General features: G+C 35.5%; 1 protein-coding gene across 1 annotated transcript in view; it reads left to right on the plus strand.

Moving 5' to 3' along the window:
* LOC109099670 (ankyrin repeat and fibronectin type-III domain-containing protein 1-like) overlaps positions 1-18,574 on the plus strand; it is a 76,447-nt gene that overhangs the window by 33,791 nt on the left and 24,082 nt on the right. The window contains exons 7-10 of the mRNA XM_042735813.1: positions 7,507-7,635; positions 9,650-9,842; positions 11,861-12,071; positions 15,671-15,865. Of these exons, the coding sequence (XP_042591747.1) occupies positions 7,507-7,635; positions 9,650-9,842; positions 11,861-12,071; positions 15,671-15,865 (728 nt within the window). The remainder of the gene's footprint in view (positions 1-7,506; positions 7,636-9,649; positions 9,843-11,860; positions 12,072-15,670; positions 15,866-18,574) is intronic.

Raw genomic sequence — 18,574 nt, forward strand, 5'->3', positions numbered from 1 at the left:
CTGCAGTCTGAATCAGTGGAGCCCATGGTATCCATTAAGAAATATGGCACTAGTAGCGTTGCCATGGAGATCAACTCAATGGAAGCCGCGCTTAAGCCTCAGGAAGACATAATCAAGTCCTTTGGCTTTCGTTCCATAGATATATGCTGCAACAGTGTGGTGGTGATACACTATATTATTTTGCAATTTAGTGATTCATATTATTTCAGCTTTATTAAATAATGGCACACTTTGGTATAGGGACCAATTCTCACTTTTAACTAGTTGCTTATTAGCATGCCTATAAATAGCATATTGGCTGTTTATTAGTACTTATAAAGCACATATTCTGCATGACCATATTCTACATCCCTAATCCTTACTAACTATTAATAAGCAGCAAATTAGGAGTTTATTGAGACAAAAGTCATAGTTAATGGTTCGTTAATAACGAGAATTGGACATTAAGATAAAATGTGACCAAGATCATTTTAGTTTGTTGTCTGATGCTGCTGTATTCCATCATGCATGTATCAGCTTTTTTAGCAGTGCAATTATGTGAAGTTTTTTTATTAAAGTGATAGTTGACCCTAAATGAAAAATCTATTATCAAGTACTCAAAGGGGTGCCCAATCCTGCTCCTGGTGATCGACTGTCCTGCAAAAGTTAATCTCCAACTCTAATCAAACACACCTGCCCTTAATTTGCAAGTGATCCTGAAGACCTTAATTAGTTGCTTCAGGTGTGTTTGAATAGGATTGGAGCTGAACTTTGCAGGATAGAAGTTCGCCAGGAGCAGGATTGGGAACCCCTGAATGTTAGAAGAATGTTTCGGTTGATCTTTTCCATACAATGCATGTAGATAGGAACTATGACCTTACAAGCTCCAAAAAGGACAACAAGCACCATAAAATCATAATAAAGAAGTCTACTACACTACCTGTGCAATATATTTCTAGACATCTGAAGCCACAGATTGAAATTTAAAGAATAGGTCAGCCAAAAATGAAAATTTGATGAGCTCACCAGTCGATCATCTGCATTGAATGGGTGCCGTCAGAATAAGTTCAAGCAACTGATAAAAAAACTATAAAGCTATGTGTTTGTAAAAAAAAAAAAAAAAAAAAAAAAAAAAAAAAAACGTTTCAAGGCTGTCACTTCTGGCTAAAAATATAAGACTATAATACAAAATAATGAATAAAAATCCTTCAGTAAAAAAAGTCCATCCCCTGTTGTCCTCTCATATCAACATATTAGTTTACAACTTTTTGAACTGTTTTTGCTTGATCTGTTAATTTCTCTCCTGATTCAGATGAGATAACTTTCTCACTAGAAGCAATATTATGATTAGAGGACTCCTATTAAGCCAGAAGCTATGGTTTAAAGTTATAAATGTTTTAATTGTACATTTGTTTTTGTTTTTTACAATTAAAGTTATAAATGTTTTAATGCTACATTTGTTTTTGTTCAGATCATTCTGATGTTTTTACCAGGTGTTTGGACTCTCAATCTGATGGCACCCATTCACTGCAGAGCAAATGATGTAATTTTAAATTTCTCCAAATCTGTTCTGATGAAGAATCAAACTCATCTACATTTTAAATTAAAAGTGGGTACATTAAAAGTGGGTACATTTTTTGCAAATTTTCTGTTTTAGTTGAACTATTCCTTTAAAGTTATTCACTAAAAATCTTGTTTGACAACTGTGGTCACCATTAACTTTCAATGTATAGAGAAGAACAGCTTGAACTCCTTTTGTGTTCCAGAGAGAAAAGAAAGTCATACCAATTTTGAAAGACATGAAATCGAGGAAATACTGACAGGATTTAATATTAATAGTAGAGCATTGAACAAATTTCAAATTAAGACTTTATCTTTAAAACAGTAGATGGCTTCACAGACTAAAATGAAAGTTTGAACGTCACAATCATCTATTCGCTTCCTATGAACAATGATAACATCAGGACCAGTTGTCAACAGCTTGATTTATGCTCGGTCAGTCGAGACAGTCTCTGGCTCACTTTTCACTGATGGACCCTACTCGTGACACAGAGACTTTAAAGTGATGCTACCAGTCGAAACATTGCTTCTGATGTCTGAATTTTGTGCCAAAAAAAGAAGAGTCCAGGTTGTTCTCAGGATGAGTTGTACTTTTACTGACACAAATTGTTCTGGATTATAGTTTCGCAATATAGGCAAATTGAGTCTGACTCAGAAATCCATGTTGCCCACACATAGAGGTAACACTCGAGTTTGTTAAGGAGGGTTACGTAAAGATCTCTTTAATGTTTATATAAGCTTTATACGGCACTTGACTTTTATACGCTGAAGGATTGAATCACAGAGTCCTTAATCGTGTGCCAATAGTTTAGCTGAACAAATTTAGTCATTAAAACATAGTCACAGTTTGCTGAACTAAAGTATTATTAAATTTTGTTGCCTGCAGTGGGCGCCTTCAAACTGAAGTTAGTTCACCCAAAAATTAATATTCTGTCATCATTTACTCACCTTTGTGTCGTTCCAAAGTATGTCTTCTGGGGAATATAAAAGAAGATAGTCAGTGGGTTCCAATTTGTTGGTTGGTTCCCAATGTTCATCTTACTTCAATGCATACAGGTTTGGAACGACATTGGATTTTGTTTTGTTTTTCATTTTTGGTCAAGCTATACATTTGATTACTATTGCATTCATGACCTTAGTGTTTCTAGTGTGGTACTCAACCCTTTAAGCTACACAAACATCAGCATTTTCATTTATAAAATCTTGCAGACAGTTGATAATTCACTTTCCAAGTTCTTGGAACATGATTTTGGCTCTAGTATCCATTTCCCACTTTTTCTGTTCATTGCAGTAGCTGTTTCAAGACTAATCGCCATCCTACATATGGTTTGCTCTTAGCCTGAGGAATCAGCACACGATATCGTGGATTTGACTGCCAGTAAACAGTATTTTTAGTTTTCGAACAAAATGCTAATAGAAACCAAGCCTCCGAGCCTATACCCCCGATGAGATGTGTGTCTCAGAGCTGTTGTCGTGGCCTTTGTTTTGCGTGCCATGCAAATGGAACACTTAGCCTTGAGCTGCGGAGAGGAGCCGCACACAAAAGCCTGCTGAGAAGAGAACACTTGCTCTTTCACGCCGTCGTGACTTGATATACTGCCTTCTGATTGGCTGTGCGCGTGCTCCTCTCATAGCCCCCCTTCTACAGGTTTCTTGTCTTTACATGAGTCAAGAAATATCTGGAAGCTGCTGCAATGCGAGACGACTAGATCAAGTTGGAGATGACATGAGTTTAAAAGTGGTTTTGTGATAGCTACAACTTCACATGAACTTCCATGAGTACTCACAAAGCCGTTTCATGCTTCAAGCAATAGGAACAAAGAAGAAAGGGTGCCTTTTTTATCTCCTTCCATTTGCATCACTGGTTCTACCTGTTTTCACACCTTCCTTTTGTACTTTTAGTCATCCTACACCTGGGCTTATGTACTGTTACTTGCTGGCCTGGTTTCCTTTTCCTTTTAATGTCACTTTTAACTTCCTCTTGACGTTAGAAAGAAACTAAGCCCTTCTTAACGGAGCCACTACATGTTGACAGAGTTATTTGTCTTGCTTTTGTAAATCTGTTTCTTTGTCCCAGTGCTGCCAAACATGAGAAATTGAGTTTATAAAGCGTAATGTTGCACAGAGGTATTCCTGTAAGCCACGGGATGTGGCACTGTGGAAAAGTAGCAGTAAACATTCAAGAAATCCTAATTAATTAATTTATTTATTTACTTCTTATCAGAGATTGCTTTGGGCTGAGTGCTACACAATGATGCTGTATTTTATTTATTTATTTATTTTCTAATAACCTTTCAAGGATTTCTACTGATATGGAACCGGTGACACGGGTATCTCACTGTACCATTAGTGTCAGTTTTCATTAAGCTTGTGTTCACTGAATGCTCACATGCAAGACAATGAAAGCTTTGCTTTTAAGATGCGGCTATGGAAACAGCTTTGTTCTGCCATCATGGAAAATGTTTTTCTAAATTTTTGCCATTATATTTGAACTGTTTCGACGCAGTTCCATCTTAAAGAGGCCGACCCCTTATGGTGTCATTTCAGCATATATACTTTGATTTTTGCATGTGAGACAGTTGTAGTCCTAAAAGCATGTGTTGAGAAGTAGTTTTAAAGCATTAGTACTGTATATGAATTGTAACTGTGTCTAAAATTGCTGTTTTCTACAGTATACAGATACAGTGTATTAGGTCCTATGTGTATATAAAACAGATTATTTTATAATACATTATACCATACTATATTATGAAAAAAAAAATACACTTAGGATTTTAGGATTTACAGTTTCACTCACTTTTATTAATTGCTAGTAAATTTCACAAATAATTCTTAAGAAATGGCAAGTACCACATTGAATTAAAAGTAACATTTTACAAGTTACAAATTACATTACGTTTTACATTCATTCAATATTTTTTAGATTAGTAAAAAAGGCTGAAATATACTGTAATAATGTTTTATTTTGATCAATAATCATTTTTACAGTACATACATAATACTGTTTACTAATTTATTATATAATTGTACAATTCGTAAAACAACAAAGCAAACAAGAACATTTATAGTTTTAAGAAAGGTTCACGTAAAATAATGTACATTTATTTACATCAGTATATTTGATTATTAAATTTGATTATTCATTTGTTCTTTCATATAGAACGTGTCATTTGATGTACAGAGAATAGTGAATGAGTGAGCAATTTTGGACACAGCATTTCATTAATATTTCAATTTATTTCTTATCTAAAAGTGAGTATAAAATATTAAAATTGCTTATTAGGCACTTGATCATTGTTTTTGTTTATCAATTAGCATAACCTAAAAAAAAGGTTTTTTTTTTTTGAAAGAAAGTTGAGGAACCCAGTAAATTGCAGCATCTGTGGCTGCACGTCACAAGTTTTATGTTAGATAAGGAACAATTGAAGCTGTCTTTCATGTTGGCATATATTCATTGGCTTTAATAAAGAACACATCCCTAAATCTTTTAGCTGAATACCGTTGTCAAATTGCAGCCATTTCCATTCACCTTTTTGCATCACCTTACTGTTTTCTTCTCTATATCTCCTCATTTCTTCTTTGAGGTGTCTCTCTTCTTAGAGGTTTTTGGTTGAATTAACATAGGATGGCATTTATGTGGTTGCACTGGAGAGGTGGGTGAGAGTGTAGTAGGAAAATGTGTCTTGTCTGTCACTTAGCTGTCAGTACATGTGGTCGTGTGAATCATCCCCTTTTCTTTCCTCAAACTTGTCTTTATCTCTAGCTGGAATGGTTGGGTAACCACCATGGCTGCACAGAGGGGATTCGTCATCAGCGTATCTACAACTACAGTGAAGGACTGCCATTAGCACTTCTGTGTTCAGAGACCATTTTGCATGAGAAACAAATGGCTTGAGCTATTCTCTGAGAAATTAAAGCATTTGCTTATATGCAAGTAGGTGGAGAGATAATAAGCCATATTAGTATAATATTCCTTTTTCCCTGGGGACACATTTCACACCGTGTCACGACTATAGACAGAGTAGAATTACAATGAATCTGAGCACATCCTCCCACAGTACAACATGTTTTTTGTTTGGTGTGTGTTTTTTTTAATAGTCCAATTCAGATTTCATCTTTAAAAGCTAGTATTACTTCTAAAAAGTCTTCAAAATCTCCTCTGCTAGTTAATGGAACTGTAATTTTCCATTGGCCGTTGGAGACAATAAAAATCAGGGCATGCTTTTGTGCACTAGGGCACTAAACACACAGTCAAGCATTCCAGCTATTAAGTCAGTATTAATGGATTAAAAGCATTACATGCAGTGATTGAGCACTCATTCTTAATATTGCTTTAAAACCTAAAGGTCTTCACAAATACAAAGACACAAACAACCTTTATTCCATAATGTTCTGATCATTATTATAACAACATAAACAACGAGGGGAAATTAGGACATGTTCTAGTTTGAATATTCCTCAATTAAGTTGGAGCATTATGTATTTTGCCCTCTGGCCACATTTTATATTGAAGAGTTCAACTAGCCACAATTGAGTTTTCAACAGATTGCTTTTATGATTCATGATTACTGGCTCTTTTCCAAAAACTAGTGAACTGCCTTACTGCATACTGCCTACATAAGCAGCTGGTTCTAAGGACACTCAGAAGTAAATGATTTGGAATACTGATTTGGGTAAAATAGTAAGAAAGTTCAAATTAAAAAGTATTTTTTAAGAGTGTATTTTTAAGTATACTGTATATTATAGATATACTTTTTAGATTAAATGTATATGTGTGTGTGTGTGTGTGTGTGTGTGTGTGTGTGTGTGTGTATATGTTTTTATGTATATATATATATATATATATATATATATATTATATATATATATATATATATATATATCTGTTAGCAAAAAGCACCTTATTGTAAAGTGTTAGCAAAATTTCTATCATAAATTTCTACAGAAATAAAGAGTAGAAGTATGTTTGAAGTAAATAATGATGTAATTATAATAAAAAATATAGAATTATAAAAAAATATATATATATATATATAAAATTTATGCAAAGTATCAAAATATTATTATTATAATTAATAAAAATTATTAAATATTTGCTATACTGTTCAGAAATAAAAAGAGTAGAATTATATTTTTTAATTGTGTGTGTATATAATTTATGCAAAATATCAAAGTGTAATTTTTATAATTTATAAAATAATAGAATATTTACTGTAATATTTCAAATTGATTAAATAGAAACTGTCTTTAATGTTGGAATATATTAATAAATTTTTCAAGAATCAGATAAAAGCTATGGTGGCTGGTTGAGCTCCTTAGTACAAATTGCACCCAGAGGGGGGAAACATAATCTTAATAATTACACTGCCTACCTTTCGGAACAGCCCTCCTGTGATGTTTTAAAATACCGTGTAGCTAGACAGCTCACTAGGGCTTGAAGCAGCGAATGTGTGCACATGGGAGGCGAATCACCTGTGGATCCAGCTCAGATCCACTCATGACAGTCAAGATTCCAGATTGTTGTTGTGTTGGGGATTAAATGCCTGTTTCTGCAGATAAGACAGAGAATGAGACAACTGGAGTGATTATGAGAAAAGAACAACAGGTCCCCCCCCACCCCATCGCTTGCACAGCATGCTCTGGGCATGCTCAGTGGAATCTCGCGTTAAACGCCTGTGTGCTTTTGTTGTCTGTTTCGCTCATCCTAGTGCCTGCAGAATGCCCCTCTCTCCCCCTCCCTCTCTCTTTCTTTCCCTCTCCCTCCCCCCCTCCATCTCCTCTCCTCTCTCCTCTCACCGCACATTAGCCAGCCAACACCGCGGCGAGATGCGCGTGAAGAGGAGAGCTCTGGTGAACACCTGGTACTCCGGGCGACTCCAGAGCAGGGGTGTCTGTTTTGACCCTTTCCCTCTTCCAGTGCCCTGAATCAAACACTGTCCCACATCTTACCGGAATTTCTCTCATCAGATCTGAGAGTAGGATCTCCCGACTGGCTCAGAGACTCAACCAGAGGCAGAGCGATGCTGCGCTGATTACGGATTTCAGACCCCTCTTCCTTCTCTCTGGCTCTCCGGGAAGCTCTCAGAGCTTGGACAGGTGAGTTGAGCATCTCTTACTCTCTCGTCCGTCTGCAGTCACTCACTTGAAGTGTACTTTTCTGACAGTACGATTCCCTCATTAAGTGTTGCTAAAATTACCCATCACCCCACTGCTGTGTTTCACAGGTGTTTCTCATTCATCCTGGCAGCTGTCTTTTCCTTTTTTGATTTGCTTAAATGGATTTAAGGCATAACCTTTGAGCACCGCTCCGATTCGACCTCTCATTTCACTTGCTCGATTACTCACTGGTGTCAGAGGCTTCACTCTGGCACTGCAGAGTGCATTATTATTAGTGCTCTGAGTGGGTGTTTGCACACCCAAAACTGCGCACAAGAAAAAAAACAGGACACTGCCTTAATGTCATGTCTGACAGGATTATAGACTGCTGGGATGAGAAATACCACATAGATCCCCTATGTTTCCAGAGCTTTTAAGGAGAATGTCAATTAAGGACAAATTTGATGTCATTTTTTTTTTTTTTTGGAATAAAGGTGTTGGAAGGGCAGATGAGGGCTTTTAATTCTCATATCTATTTTTGCAACAGCATTTTTTTGCCCTGTTCAGACCGTGTGTACTCATACCAGATGTTTTGGCAAATGGAGCAGATCTTGTCTTTTTTTTAGGCATTTATATTAATTGTTTTTACACTTCATGGAGAGATTAATGGTTGATATATAGGTGTTACTTGTCTGTGGTTACATAAACTGCAGACAACTTACTAGGCGATCAGAACAGTCTTCAAAATATTATTTTACAAATATATAAATTTTTGGGATGCAGAAAAAAAAAAAAAAAGGATTCTCTCAACAGCAACTATAAATTCACTGTTATTCTTAGCTCAGAATGAATTGATTTCCTTGAGGATTTCATTATAGTATAAGAACATTGAGGAGATCCTTGACAACCAGACTATGTTTTCCTGCAGTGAGAGTCACGGTCTGGCTGCCATTGTTAATAAAATTGTCTGTTATGGTTCGTTGAGCGATATCAGTTTTGACATTGACTTGTAATGCCATGAAATTAATCTGTCAAGTTTTTTTTTTTTTTTTTTGTATTAAATTCTTTTTAAGGAATGCAGTTTATGCCTATGAAATCTCTTAGGCTCGCCAAAGCTTTTTTTTTATTTATTTGATCAAAAATACAGTTTGTTACAATTTAAAATAACTGTTGTCTATTTTAACATATTGTAAAGTGTCGTTTATTCCTGTGAAGGCAAAGCTGAACTTTCAGCTTCAGCATCACACGATTGTTCAGAAAGAGCTGATTTGCTGCTCAAGAAACATTTATTATCTCAAGTTTAAAATAGTTGTGCTGCTTAATTATTTTTGTAGAAAATGTAATCAATTTTGTCAGGATTTTTTAAATAATTGAAGTCTTTTGTAACACTGTAAATGTCTTCACTTTTAATAAATTTAATGCAGTATTGCTAAATAAAAGTATTAATTTATTTAAAAAAAATACAATTTCAGACAATAGTGTGTAGATATCAGAAAGGTTTATTTAGATGTCACATATTTGCTTTTTTTTAACAAAATAGTTGTGCTGCTTAATTATTTTTGTAGAAAATGTAATACATTTTTTTCAGGATTTTTTAAATAATTGAAATCTTTTGTAACACTGTAAATGGCTTCACTTTTAATAAATTTAATGCATTATTGCTAAATAAAAGTATTAATTTCTTAAAAAAAATACAATTTCAGACAATAGTGTGTAGATATCAGAAAGGTTTATTTAGATGTGACATATTTGCTTTTTTTTAATTTATTTATTTTTAAACAAAAAACCTGTGCATAAGTATTAAGTTATTTTGCAGGTAGCTTTTTGCTTGAGCTGAAGCATTAATGACTATCCAGTGGCCATCTGTCACCAAGACACTGCTGACTCAAGATATTAGTCATAAATTACATTCCAGAACACATGCTGCAAATTTATTTCGAGTGCAGACCCTGATGTAACAGTCATCACACCTAAATGTGTTTTGTCTGTTCTCTTTCCCTTCTCGACTCCACAGGAACTTCTCCATTAGTATGACCCAACAGATGCAGAACCTGCAGCTGACGCAGAGTAAGAAGGGGGCGGGACCCGCCTCCCCCAGCGCTGCCAAGCGCCTCTACCGAAACCTCTCTGAGAAGCTCAAGGGGAGCCACTCCTCCTTTGAGGATGCCTACTTTTTTGGCCGATCCGAACGTATCCGCAAAGTATCTGTGAGTAAAAAGAAAATGGGTATCAGCAATTCACAATTTTTCTTATAATAAAAAGCTGACATTTACATTTATATTCTGTAGAATCAATTGATGTTAACATTCACTTGACCTTACACATGACATGTTTTAAACTGGAATGACATTTCGGGTGCTCATGAGACCGTCAGCGCCGTTCCATGCTCTCAGAACTTCCTCAAATGTCACTGATTATATAGAGCTAGATCTAGCAATCATCTTGTTGACTTGAGTGCCCGAATACATTCTTCACCATTGCTGCCTCCATATGTTTTCATACATGGATTTAACTCACAATTGAAGAGGAGAAACTCAACTGCTGTGGCTGTTAGATTATATCTATGAATTCACATTTTAATTATTAATAATTATTGCATTCGTTGATTAGGGTAGTAGTCATTTCTGTGCCTACCTTCTGGTGCATGCCTGGTTACCGTGCATCTGTGTTGGTAATTGTAAGGTTTTATAGGTCAAATCCATGAGTAATCATCCATGGGAAATCTGTGCTCTTTCATGTTGTCTGTGCTGATTGTTGGTGTGAATTCACAGAAATCTGTGATTGTTTTTTAAGTAATTGAGAGTATTTTCTGTGATAACAGTTAATGTATGCATTAACATCTATCTATATGTCTGTGTAGTGCATTGCAAAAAATTATTTGTTCAATCATCCTAAACAGTTCAATACAACAACACTGGAAAAACAGATTGCATAAGTCTGTTTACTTAACTAATGATAGACGGGAGAATTTGAAATCTGTCAATAATTAATCAATGTAGAGTATAGAATTCTATTTTTTTTTTTTTTTCTAAATATGATTAGAATGATTACAAAAATAAATATATACACTAATATTAATAGGTCTGTTGTTGGTAAGAATTTATGCTAACCAAGGCTGCACTTTTTAAATCAAAAATAAAGAAAATATTGTGAAATACTGCTACAGTCTAAATTAAAAGTAATTGAATTTATATATATTTAATATATTTTAAAATGTAATTAATTCCAGACTTCAGTGTCATGTGATCGCCAGCAATATGTTGACTTGGTGCTTAAGAAAGATTTCTTATTTTTGTTATTTTTGTCTTATGTTAATTTTGTCTTATTATTATCAGTGTTGAAGACTGCAGCTTACTATTTTTGTGGAAACTGTGGTATTTTTCTTTGATAAATAGAATGTACAAAAGAAAAGCTTTAAAAAAATAGTATTTTTGTAAATGTAAAGGTCTTAACTGTCATTTCTGATTACTTTAACGTGTCCTTGGTGAATAAAAGTATTAATTTATTTTAATCCCAAATAATATTTCATATATATCTGACCCTGGACCACAAAAGCAGTCATCACTGAAAAAATAAGCTTTCCGTGGATGTATGGTTTATTAGGATAAGACAATATTTGGATGAGATAAAACTTTTTTATCTGGAAAATCGTATCTGATAGTGACATTTTTTTTTTTCAAAATATCAAGAAAATCACCTTTAAATTTGTCCAAATGATTAAATGATTTCCTTAGCAATGCATATTACTAATCAACATATTTATGGTAGGAAATTGACAAAATATCTTCATGGAACATGATCTTTACTTAATATCCTAATGATTTTTGGCATAAAAGAAAAATGTATCATTTTGACCCATATAATGTATTGTTGGCTATTGCTACAAATATACCCATGCTACTTAAGAATGGTTTTGTGGTCCAGGGTCACATATATCATACAAATATATATAAAAAGTGAACAGGCAACCAGTGGAAAATTTTTGCTAGTTTTTTTTTAATTTGGGGCATTCAGATTACTGAGGAAATCAATTGAGCTTTTGAGCCACAAATTCTGTTTTAGCTTTCACTGCTGTTTTACAGCTGAGCAGAGATTTTAACCAAAAGGGTGCACTGGGGGTACTGTTCCTGTAATAAGTGTTCTGCAAGTTACTGTATAAGTGTCTGCTAAATGACTACTCAGAGTTTCGTAAGTGCTTACCTTCAGCCGTTTCTTCTCCTCACAGAACATTCAGAGCAATGAGGCTCTGTTCGAGGCTGTTGAACAGCAGGACCTGGATGCCGTGCAGATCCTGCTGTTCCAGTACACAGCTGATGAACTGGACCTCAACACTCCCAACAGTGAAGGCCTGACGCCTCTGGACATCTCCATCATGACCAACAACGTCCCCATAGCCAAACTGCTGCTCAAAGCAGGAGGGAAGGAGAGCCCTCACTGTGAGTATGCATATTTAACAGCGACAAGCTTTAAACAGCCAATTCCCTCAGTGTGTCTAAAGTGTTTCCTTATTAAAGAGCCACTAAACCATCCTTGAAAAACGTAATTTGACTGGAGTGAATCAATTTATTAATCTAGTTCTTTATGAACATTTGGTATGGTAGTTTTCACCAAAATGCCATAGTATAGGTATTGCCCCATTTTTATATGAAAACATAACATTTAAAAATGCTAGTATTTTCTTTGTAAAAACCTTTTTTATAGATTTTATTTGATTTAATTTAACAAGTTAATTTAACACACACGTGTGTGTCTGTGTATGTATAATTTGATTTATTAATACCGAAACACATTATGTGATGAAATTGTGCATATTTAAATTGTGCAAAATAAAATGATTTTAAAAAATCACTTTAGCAATAAATAATATTTCTAAATGTATACATTTTAAAATAATAAATTGTAGTTCTAATACATATACAAAAACATACATTATATATATGAAATACATTTACTGTTCAGTTTATTAACACTTAATCACGTGTGATAAAATGTTTCAGTTTTACAGTTCATCTCTCACAGTAATGCAATAACTAAAATCTATTTTACAGTAGCTATAATTCTGTGTTTTTGGCTGAAAGGTTACAATTTAAAAATGTGTTTGTGTTACTTGGGTTTTTATTACTTTTGTTAACTTAGGTTACTTTTGTATGTTTTGTTTATCATCACATCTTCCCCAAGGAATAGAAGTGCATTTTTATGTGGTTTCACCATCAAAGGGTTTTTCTTGCGTCACACGCTCCTGTTTAGCTTTGGCGACCAAAAGCAGATGCTCTGTAATTGGACAAACTGTTTAGAATGAAGCTGACGATAAACAGACGGAGCCGAAGTGAGTGTTTGGCACTTTGCTTTAGGGGCTCGTGTAATAATCGCCTCCAAGTAGGAATACTAGAATAAACTTTTCCATGACAGCTGCCATAAGCACTCATAATTCTACTTTAAACATCAAATGACATCTGTCGTGACCGCTAATGAGTTAATGAATTACGTTCATTATGTAATATTTTGGAAATCACATTGTACAGTGTCAAGAAATAAAACAATCATTGTTGTCATTCAGGCATTTTGCATTTTACCAAACTATTTTTGTGACCACCTTAGTGTGGTTATCAGGTTTTAATGCATCAAGAACAGATCTGTTAAAAATATCCGCACCCATTGCCCTTGGATTAATCAATAGCAGATTCAGAGTCTTTGGCAACAGTAGAACAGGTGTTTCTTACCTTGAAAGACGTGGAAAACAAAGTCCTCCAGTCCCGAGCACTCGGTGCAATCATGAAAAAGCCGAATGTTGTCTGAGACCAAACAGGGAGCACTGTACTGCAGCCGGAGCGGGGCCGGGGTGGGGTAGACAGCACACGGCATCCCTCAGAAAAATCTTAACAAGGTTTGTCGTTTAACGGTTTAACTTTTCCAATGATGCATGTAACGGGGGGCAATTATACTAAGTGATTTATTGTACCCAGGCTGCAGTTAAATTTCAAAACATTTCATCGTGGCACAATCCAATCCTTGTAAACAAACAGAAAATAAACATTGCCGTATTTTCCCCTCCTGGGCTTTCGGCATTATATTTATGTCAGGCCAGAAGTGCCAAGTAAATCAATCAGCCAGATGCCTGACAGTTTGGAGGTCCGACCGAAGGCTGAAGTTAAAGCATGTTTATGGGCAGGACTGGGGCCCATAATGCCTATATTTAGGGCTGTCCCAAAGCCCCGACAATGCCAACTGTGTGTGACAGCGCAATATCGGCCGGCTCGCCCATTAATTTATAGTTTGTTCAATTAACCGCACGTAGTAGCCAGATGTCAATCTTCAGAACACAGGAAATTGCACCTCAGGACTGCTAATATGGCTGCGTTTTCCACTGCGCCGTGGACCCCCGTGTAAGACCTAGGCTAAGTTAGACCCTCTTTTTTTCGAGTTGACAACACGCACTTTATCATCTTCCCCGGAGAGCTCTCGTCTCCGGGGGTTCGGGCTGGGCCAGTGAAAGAGGGTTTCTTCAGCCATGTATTTGTTTGTTTATTTTGCTGTCATAGTCTATGACTAAGGCTCTGAAAGAAAATGGAGTAGTATTCACGGCCTATGAGGAGGACTGGTCAGGTGGTATTCATTTTACCATGACAAATCTATATGGCCAAACACAGTCCTGTGTGTTCCAGACGACCATCGACTACATTCATCCACACCTCTCCCCTTCACCCCACAAGGCTGACTTCATCTGCCACTGTGCTGACACAAGTAGTGTGAGCTTGGAGAATTAATGGTAGTGTAATGGGCTTCCTGTCGTTTCAATCAGGACTTTTATTTTTGGTTTATGTAAGTTTGAGATGCATTTGATCTGATAGTCTGATACTGCATGTCTTTTTCACATTACATGCATCATCACATTACAGTTTTGATTATAAACAAGTTGATGAATTTGTAAAAGCAAAGCAAAAACTATTATGCCCTGCCTGCAGTGAAAAATAAAAAATAAAAAATTGGTGAAGAAACTATTTTACTTTGACATTTCTAGTAAAATTCTCTATTACAAAAATGGCAAATAACACACTGAAATTTTGAAGTAGGAAGACTTTTTTTTTTTTAACTGCAGGAGGTTTCTGGAAGTAAAAATCCTGGTCATTATCTCCATAGAGAAATTGATTTTCAGCAGTAACACATAAACCCTTTAGGACAGAGCTACCATGAGCTCAGAGGCTGTTAAATTATGATATATGCTTCTGTAGAAGCCACAAGTGTGAATTTAACTTTATATTAGAAAAATAGCTATACTTCTGGTGAAGAACCACAAAGCTAGTTTATCTAGCTTTTCTTTGAATCTTGTCTGTGTTTGCTTCTCCTTTCTTTTAAATTTTGGTTGTTTTTCTATTGGTTGATTGGTCATGATGTTTTTGGTGACTGGTTTATGTTTACCGCTGTAGCTGTTGAGTATTGTGTGTTTTCTAGATTCATGTTGGCCTTTTTATTGAGTTTTGATGAGTTCATGTTATTTGGTTCTGCTTTGTTTGATTTTTGTTGCTTTTAATTTTTTTTAAATGCTTCATGAAATGAAGACTTAATTTCCTTATAAGTGATGTATATAAGTATATGTAAATATACTTACATATATAAGTATATGTAAATCATATGTAATCTGGTGAGTTCATGTTATTTGGTTCTGCTTTGTTTGATTTTTGTTGCTTTTAATTCATCTCAGAGCTGGTTGGTTTGGTTCAAGGCCAATAAAACACTTTATTGAAAAATATTTTACTGCCCACAGAGGAAATTATTATAAAAAAAAAATTCCAGTTCCAAGGCCACTGAAAAAAATGGATGACCAGTGTTGTGCTCTATTGTACAAAAGCACAAATGTCATTAATTTTCATTTCATAGCAGAGAACCTGTATTTTATACACTATACAGGTTTGACGTAAGACATTGTGATTTTACACCTCACCTTTAGACTGAAATGCAAATATCCAGAAGCTACAAAAATCATACTCATTGAAATAAATGAAAAGTCTCATTACCAGACCTCTGTGTTGTGTTTCAGTTGTCAGTTTAGAGAGCAGAGATGTCCATCTCTCAGCGCTGGTGCAGGAAGCTCAAAGGAGAGCCAGTGAGCTGTCCACCCAGGTGATGAGAGAGAGTCTCAGCCTGGAAACATCTGACAAGGAAAAACAGCTCAAAGCTTGGGAGTGGAGATGCAAACTCTACAAGCGAATGCGTACGGGATTCGAGCATGCACGTAAGTCAAACCTGAGCCTGCTTCTGATGCCTAACCTCTCAGGGGATAAAAAGGTCATTCATATGCTATGCTACAATACAATACGCATTGAACTGGCCTTATTTACTATCAGTCCTGTCTAATCTATCAGCATCTCTGCGGAAAGGTTATATCGGCCCCACCTCTTCACTTTATTGGAGTGGGAAGACTCTGCAAACAAGCCACTATGATCATTTGGCCCACAGATATTAATATCAGGTTGATTGGCCTGAAATGACTCTTGAGCGGTGAACACATAGTGTCCCTCTCACCCTCCTGTCATATTGATTACTCGTTATATCAGGCGAGTTTCGTTGGCTTCTCTTTGTAAACAACCTCAAGTGAAGGCAGCCGTGATAAATCAGCAACGCTTTGCCGCAGACACTCTCAAAAATAAGAAATAATCAGAGGCAGGGCTTGAAAACGAAAAAAAAAAAAAATCAGTCGATTCACTCCAAACAGAATCGATATTTTAACGTTTCTGTTCCTGCATTCCTCTGATATTATTACCATTCTGAAACCGATTCGGTTGGAAGAAATACCAGTTAATAATGTTATTTTTTAAAAACAATTTTCTTTGCTTATAATTTGCATAATAATAATAATAAAGTACAGCGTTTTCTTTACTCAAAAAGAAAAGGAAAAAAGATAGATCTGATAACGTTAGCCAGTAACCCACTGCGCTTAGTCACAGCCAATACAGCATCATCTTTTCTAGATTTTGGCCAAATGTAGGCTACTAAACAAAACAAAAAAAATCTATTAACACTTTAAAGACATCAAAGTATTTTTAAGATATTAAAAAATGTTTGCTGCATTGTTAAAAAAACAAAAAAACAAATGTCAGATTGCGTTTTGCGAGTGAAAAAAAAAAAACATAAGTCACGGCTCACGTCACATTTTATTAGTCCTATTACTTTCCGAAATAATGACGGCTAAAATGCCTGTAGGCTAAAGCAAAATGTTCACAAACATTATAAAAACAGTTATTAGTTTCTCTCCAAAACAAATCCTCTAAAGTTTAGGCTATAAAAATGTCAATCCAAAAACAAATTAATTTAAGGTGAAGCTGATGCCTACCATCTCTCAATGTTTCCATATTCCCGATATATCTGGATGCTAAAATAATATTTATTTTATAGTGTTTGTACTTTCATCGACATAAAACATCATCCTACATTTCGGCTAGCCTGAAGTCAGCACAGTGAGGCACGATCACGCTGAACACAACAAATTTTGTACAATGGAGCAGTGTAATTTTTTATTTTATTTTAACTGTATTTTATTTTGATAATGAACAGGCTTCAATATAGCAAAATTATGTTGTGTGTGCGCGTAAAACTGTAAAGCTTTTGCAAAATAAAGAAAACTACTCTCTGCTGTTCTGTTTCCTTTCTGCAAACTTTGGAATGTGTCACAATGAACCGTAATTTAACACATTTTTTCTTTTGTTTCGTTAATCTGTCAATATGATTTAAGTGAAATATATTTAGTGTATATGCCTGTATTCCTTTTTATGTAAGCCTATAGTTTTTCTGTTTTCTCCATTCACAGAAGCGCTGCAGGTGCATGTTATCTGTTGAATTCATCTTACACTATCGTCAGATCAACTCTAAGGGCGGTGGATTGCCATTGCGACTTACCTATGATGAGTTCACAGCTGAGCGGACATTTCACTCGTTGGCTTCAGTGTCACATTTGCATAGGCTGTACTACTGGAATTTGTAATTGGTTGACAGCAAATTTCAAATATTAAATGGAACGATAAAATAATGTTATTAACCAGTTAATGGTCATTTCAAATGTTCGATTCTGTTCGTAACTATAAAATTTCATTTCGTTTCTGTTTCTGGTTCTGTTCCTGTCAAAATTTAGTTCGTTTCCGTTCCTTGAACCGGTTCAGAGCCCTGCTCAGAGGTATCTATGAAAAGGATTTCAGGAAACACAAGGGCACCATTAGCTGGGCTGTGTGCTTTGGGTTACAAGTACAAAATGAAGGCGCCAACAAGGCAATGGAACTGCATAAACCGTGCATGTACATATAAATGGACATAAAAAGGACAGCGTTCAGCCGAACAAACTGCAGCTAAATTCACAGTTTGCATTCTTAAATAGAGATACATTTACTTAAGAAACATTTGAGTTTATTCTTAAAACTAGAAAAATTATCAGCAAATGGGGTTAGAAAAAGCATAATAAAAGCATATATTCGCATTACCAACTTGAATCCAACAAGAAATCTGCTTTGAAAAATGGTTTACTGTCACGCAAAATGGATTTCTATTGAAATGAGAGGATTTCACCCTCAGCAACCCTGAGTTTGCTGAGCACTGGTAAATGTGACCGCACCTTTAGAAAATACATTTTTGCAGTGTTTTCCACTGCTTTTGGATTCCCCTTGGGCAGACAGCGGCTCCATTTAAACTGACAGCAGGTCAACAGAAAAGCAATAAACAGATATTACATTCCACCTGTGAAGGACAATAGGATGTCTATTTAAAGGCGTTAGCAATTTCAGACTTTATTTTCATTAATTGTAAAAATATATGGTCAGTCGAGTCACTTTTGTGTGCAGACATTTAAACGCTTCTCCCCCATCTTCCATTAGTCTGCCTAACAGATATTGCCCCAAATACATAGCTAATGCTGCTGGTTGAGATGTTCAGACAGAGCAGAATGTTTTGATGTTGG

The sequence above is a fragment of the Cyprinus carpio genome, chromosome B12 (genome assembly GCF_018340385.1).
Source record: "Cyprinus carpio isolate SPL01 chromosome B12, ASM1834038v1, whole genome shotgun sequence".
Lineage (NCBI taxonomy): Eukaryota > Metazoa > Chordata > Actinopteri > Cypriniformes > Cyprinidae > Cyprinus > Cyprinus carpio.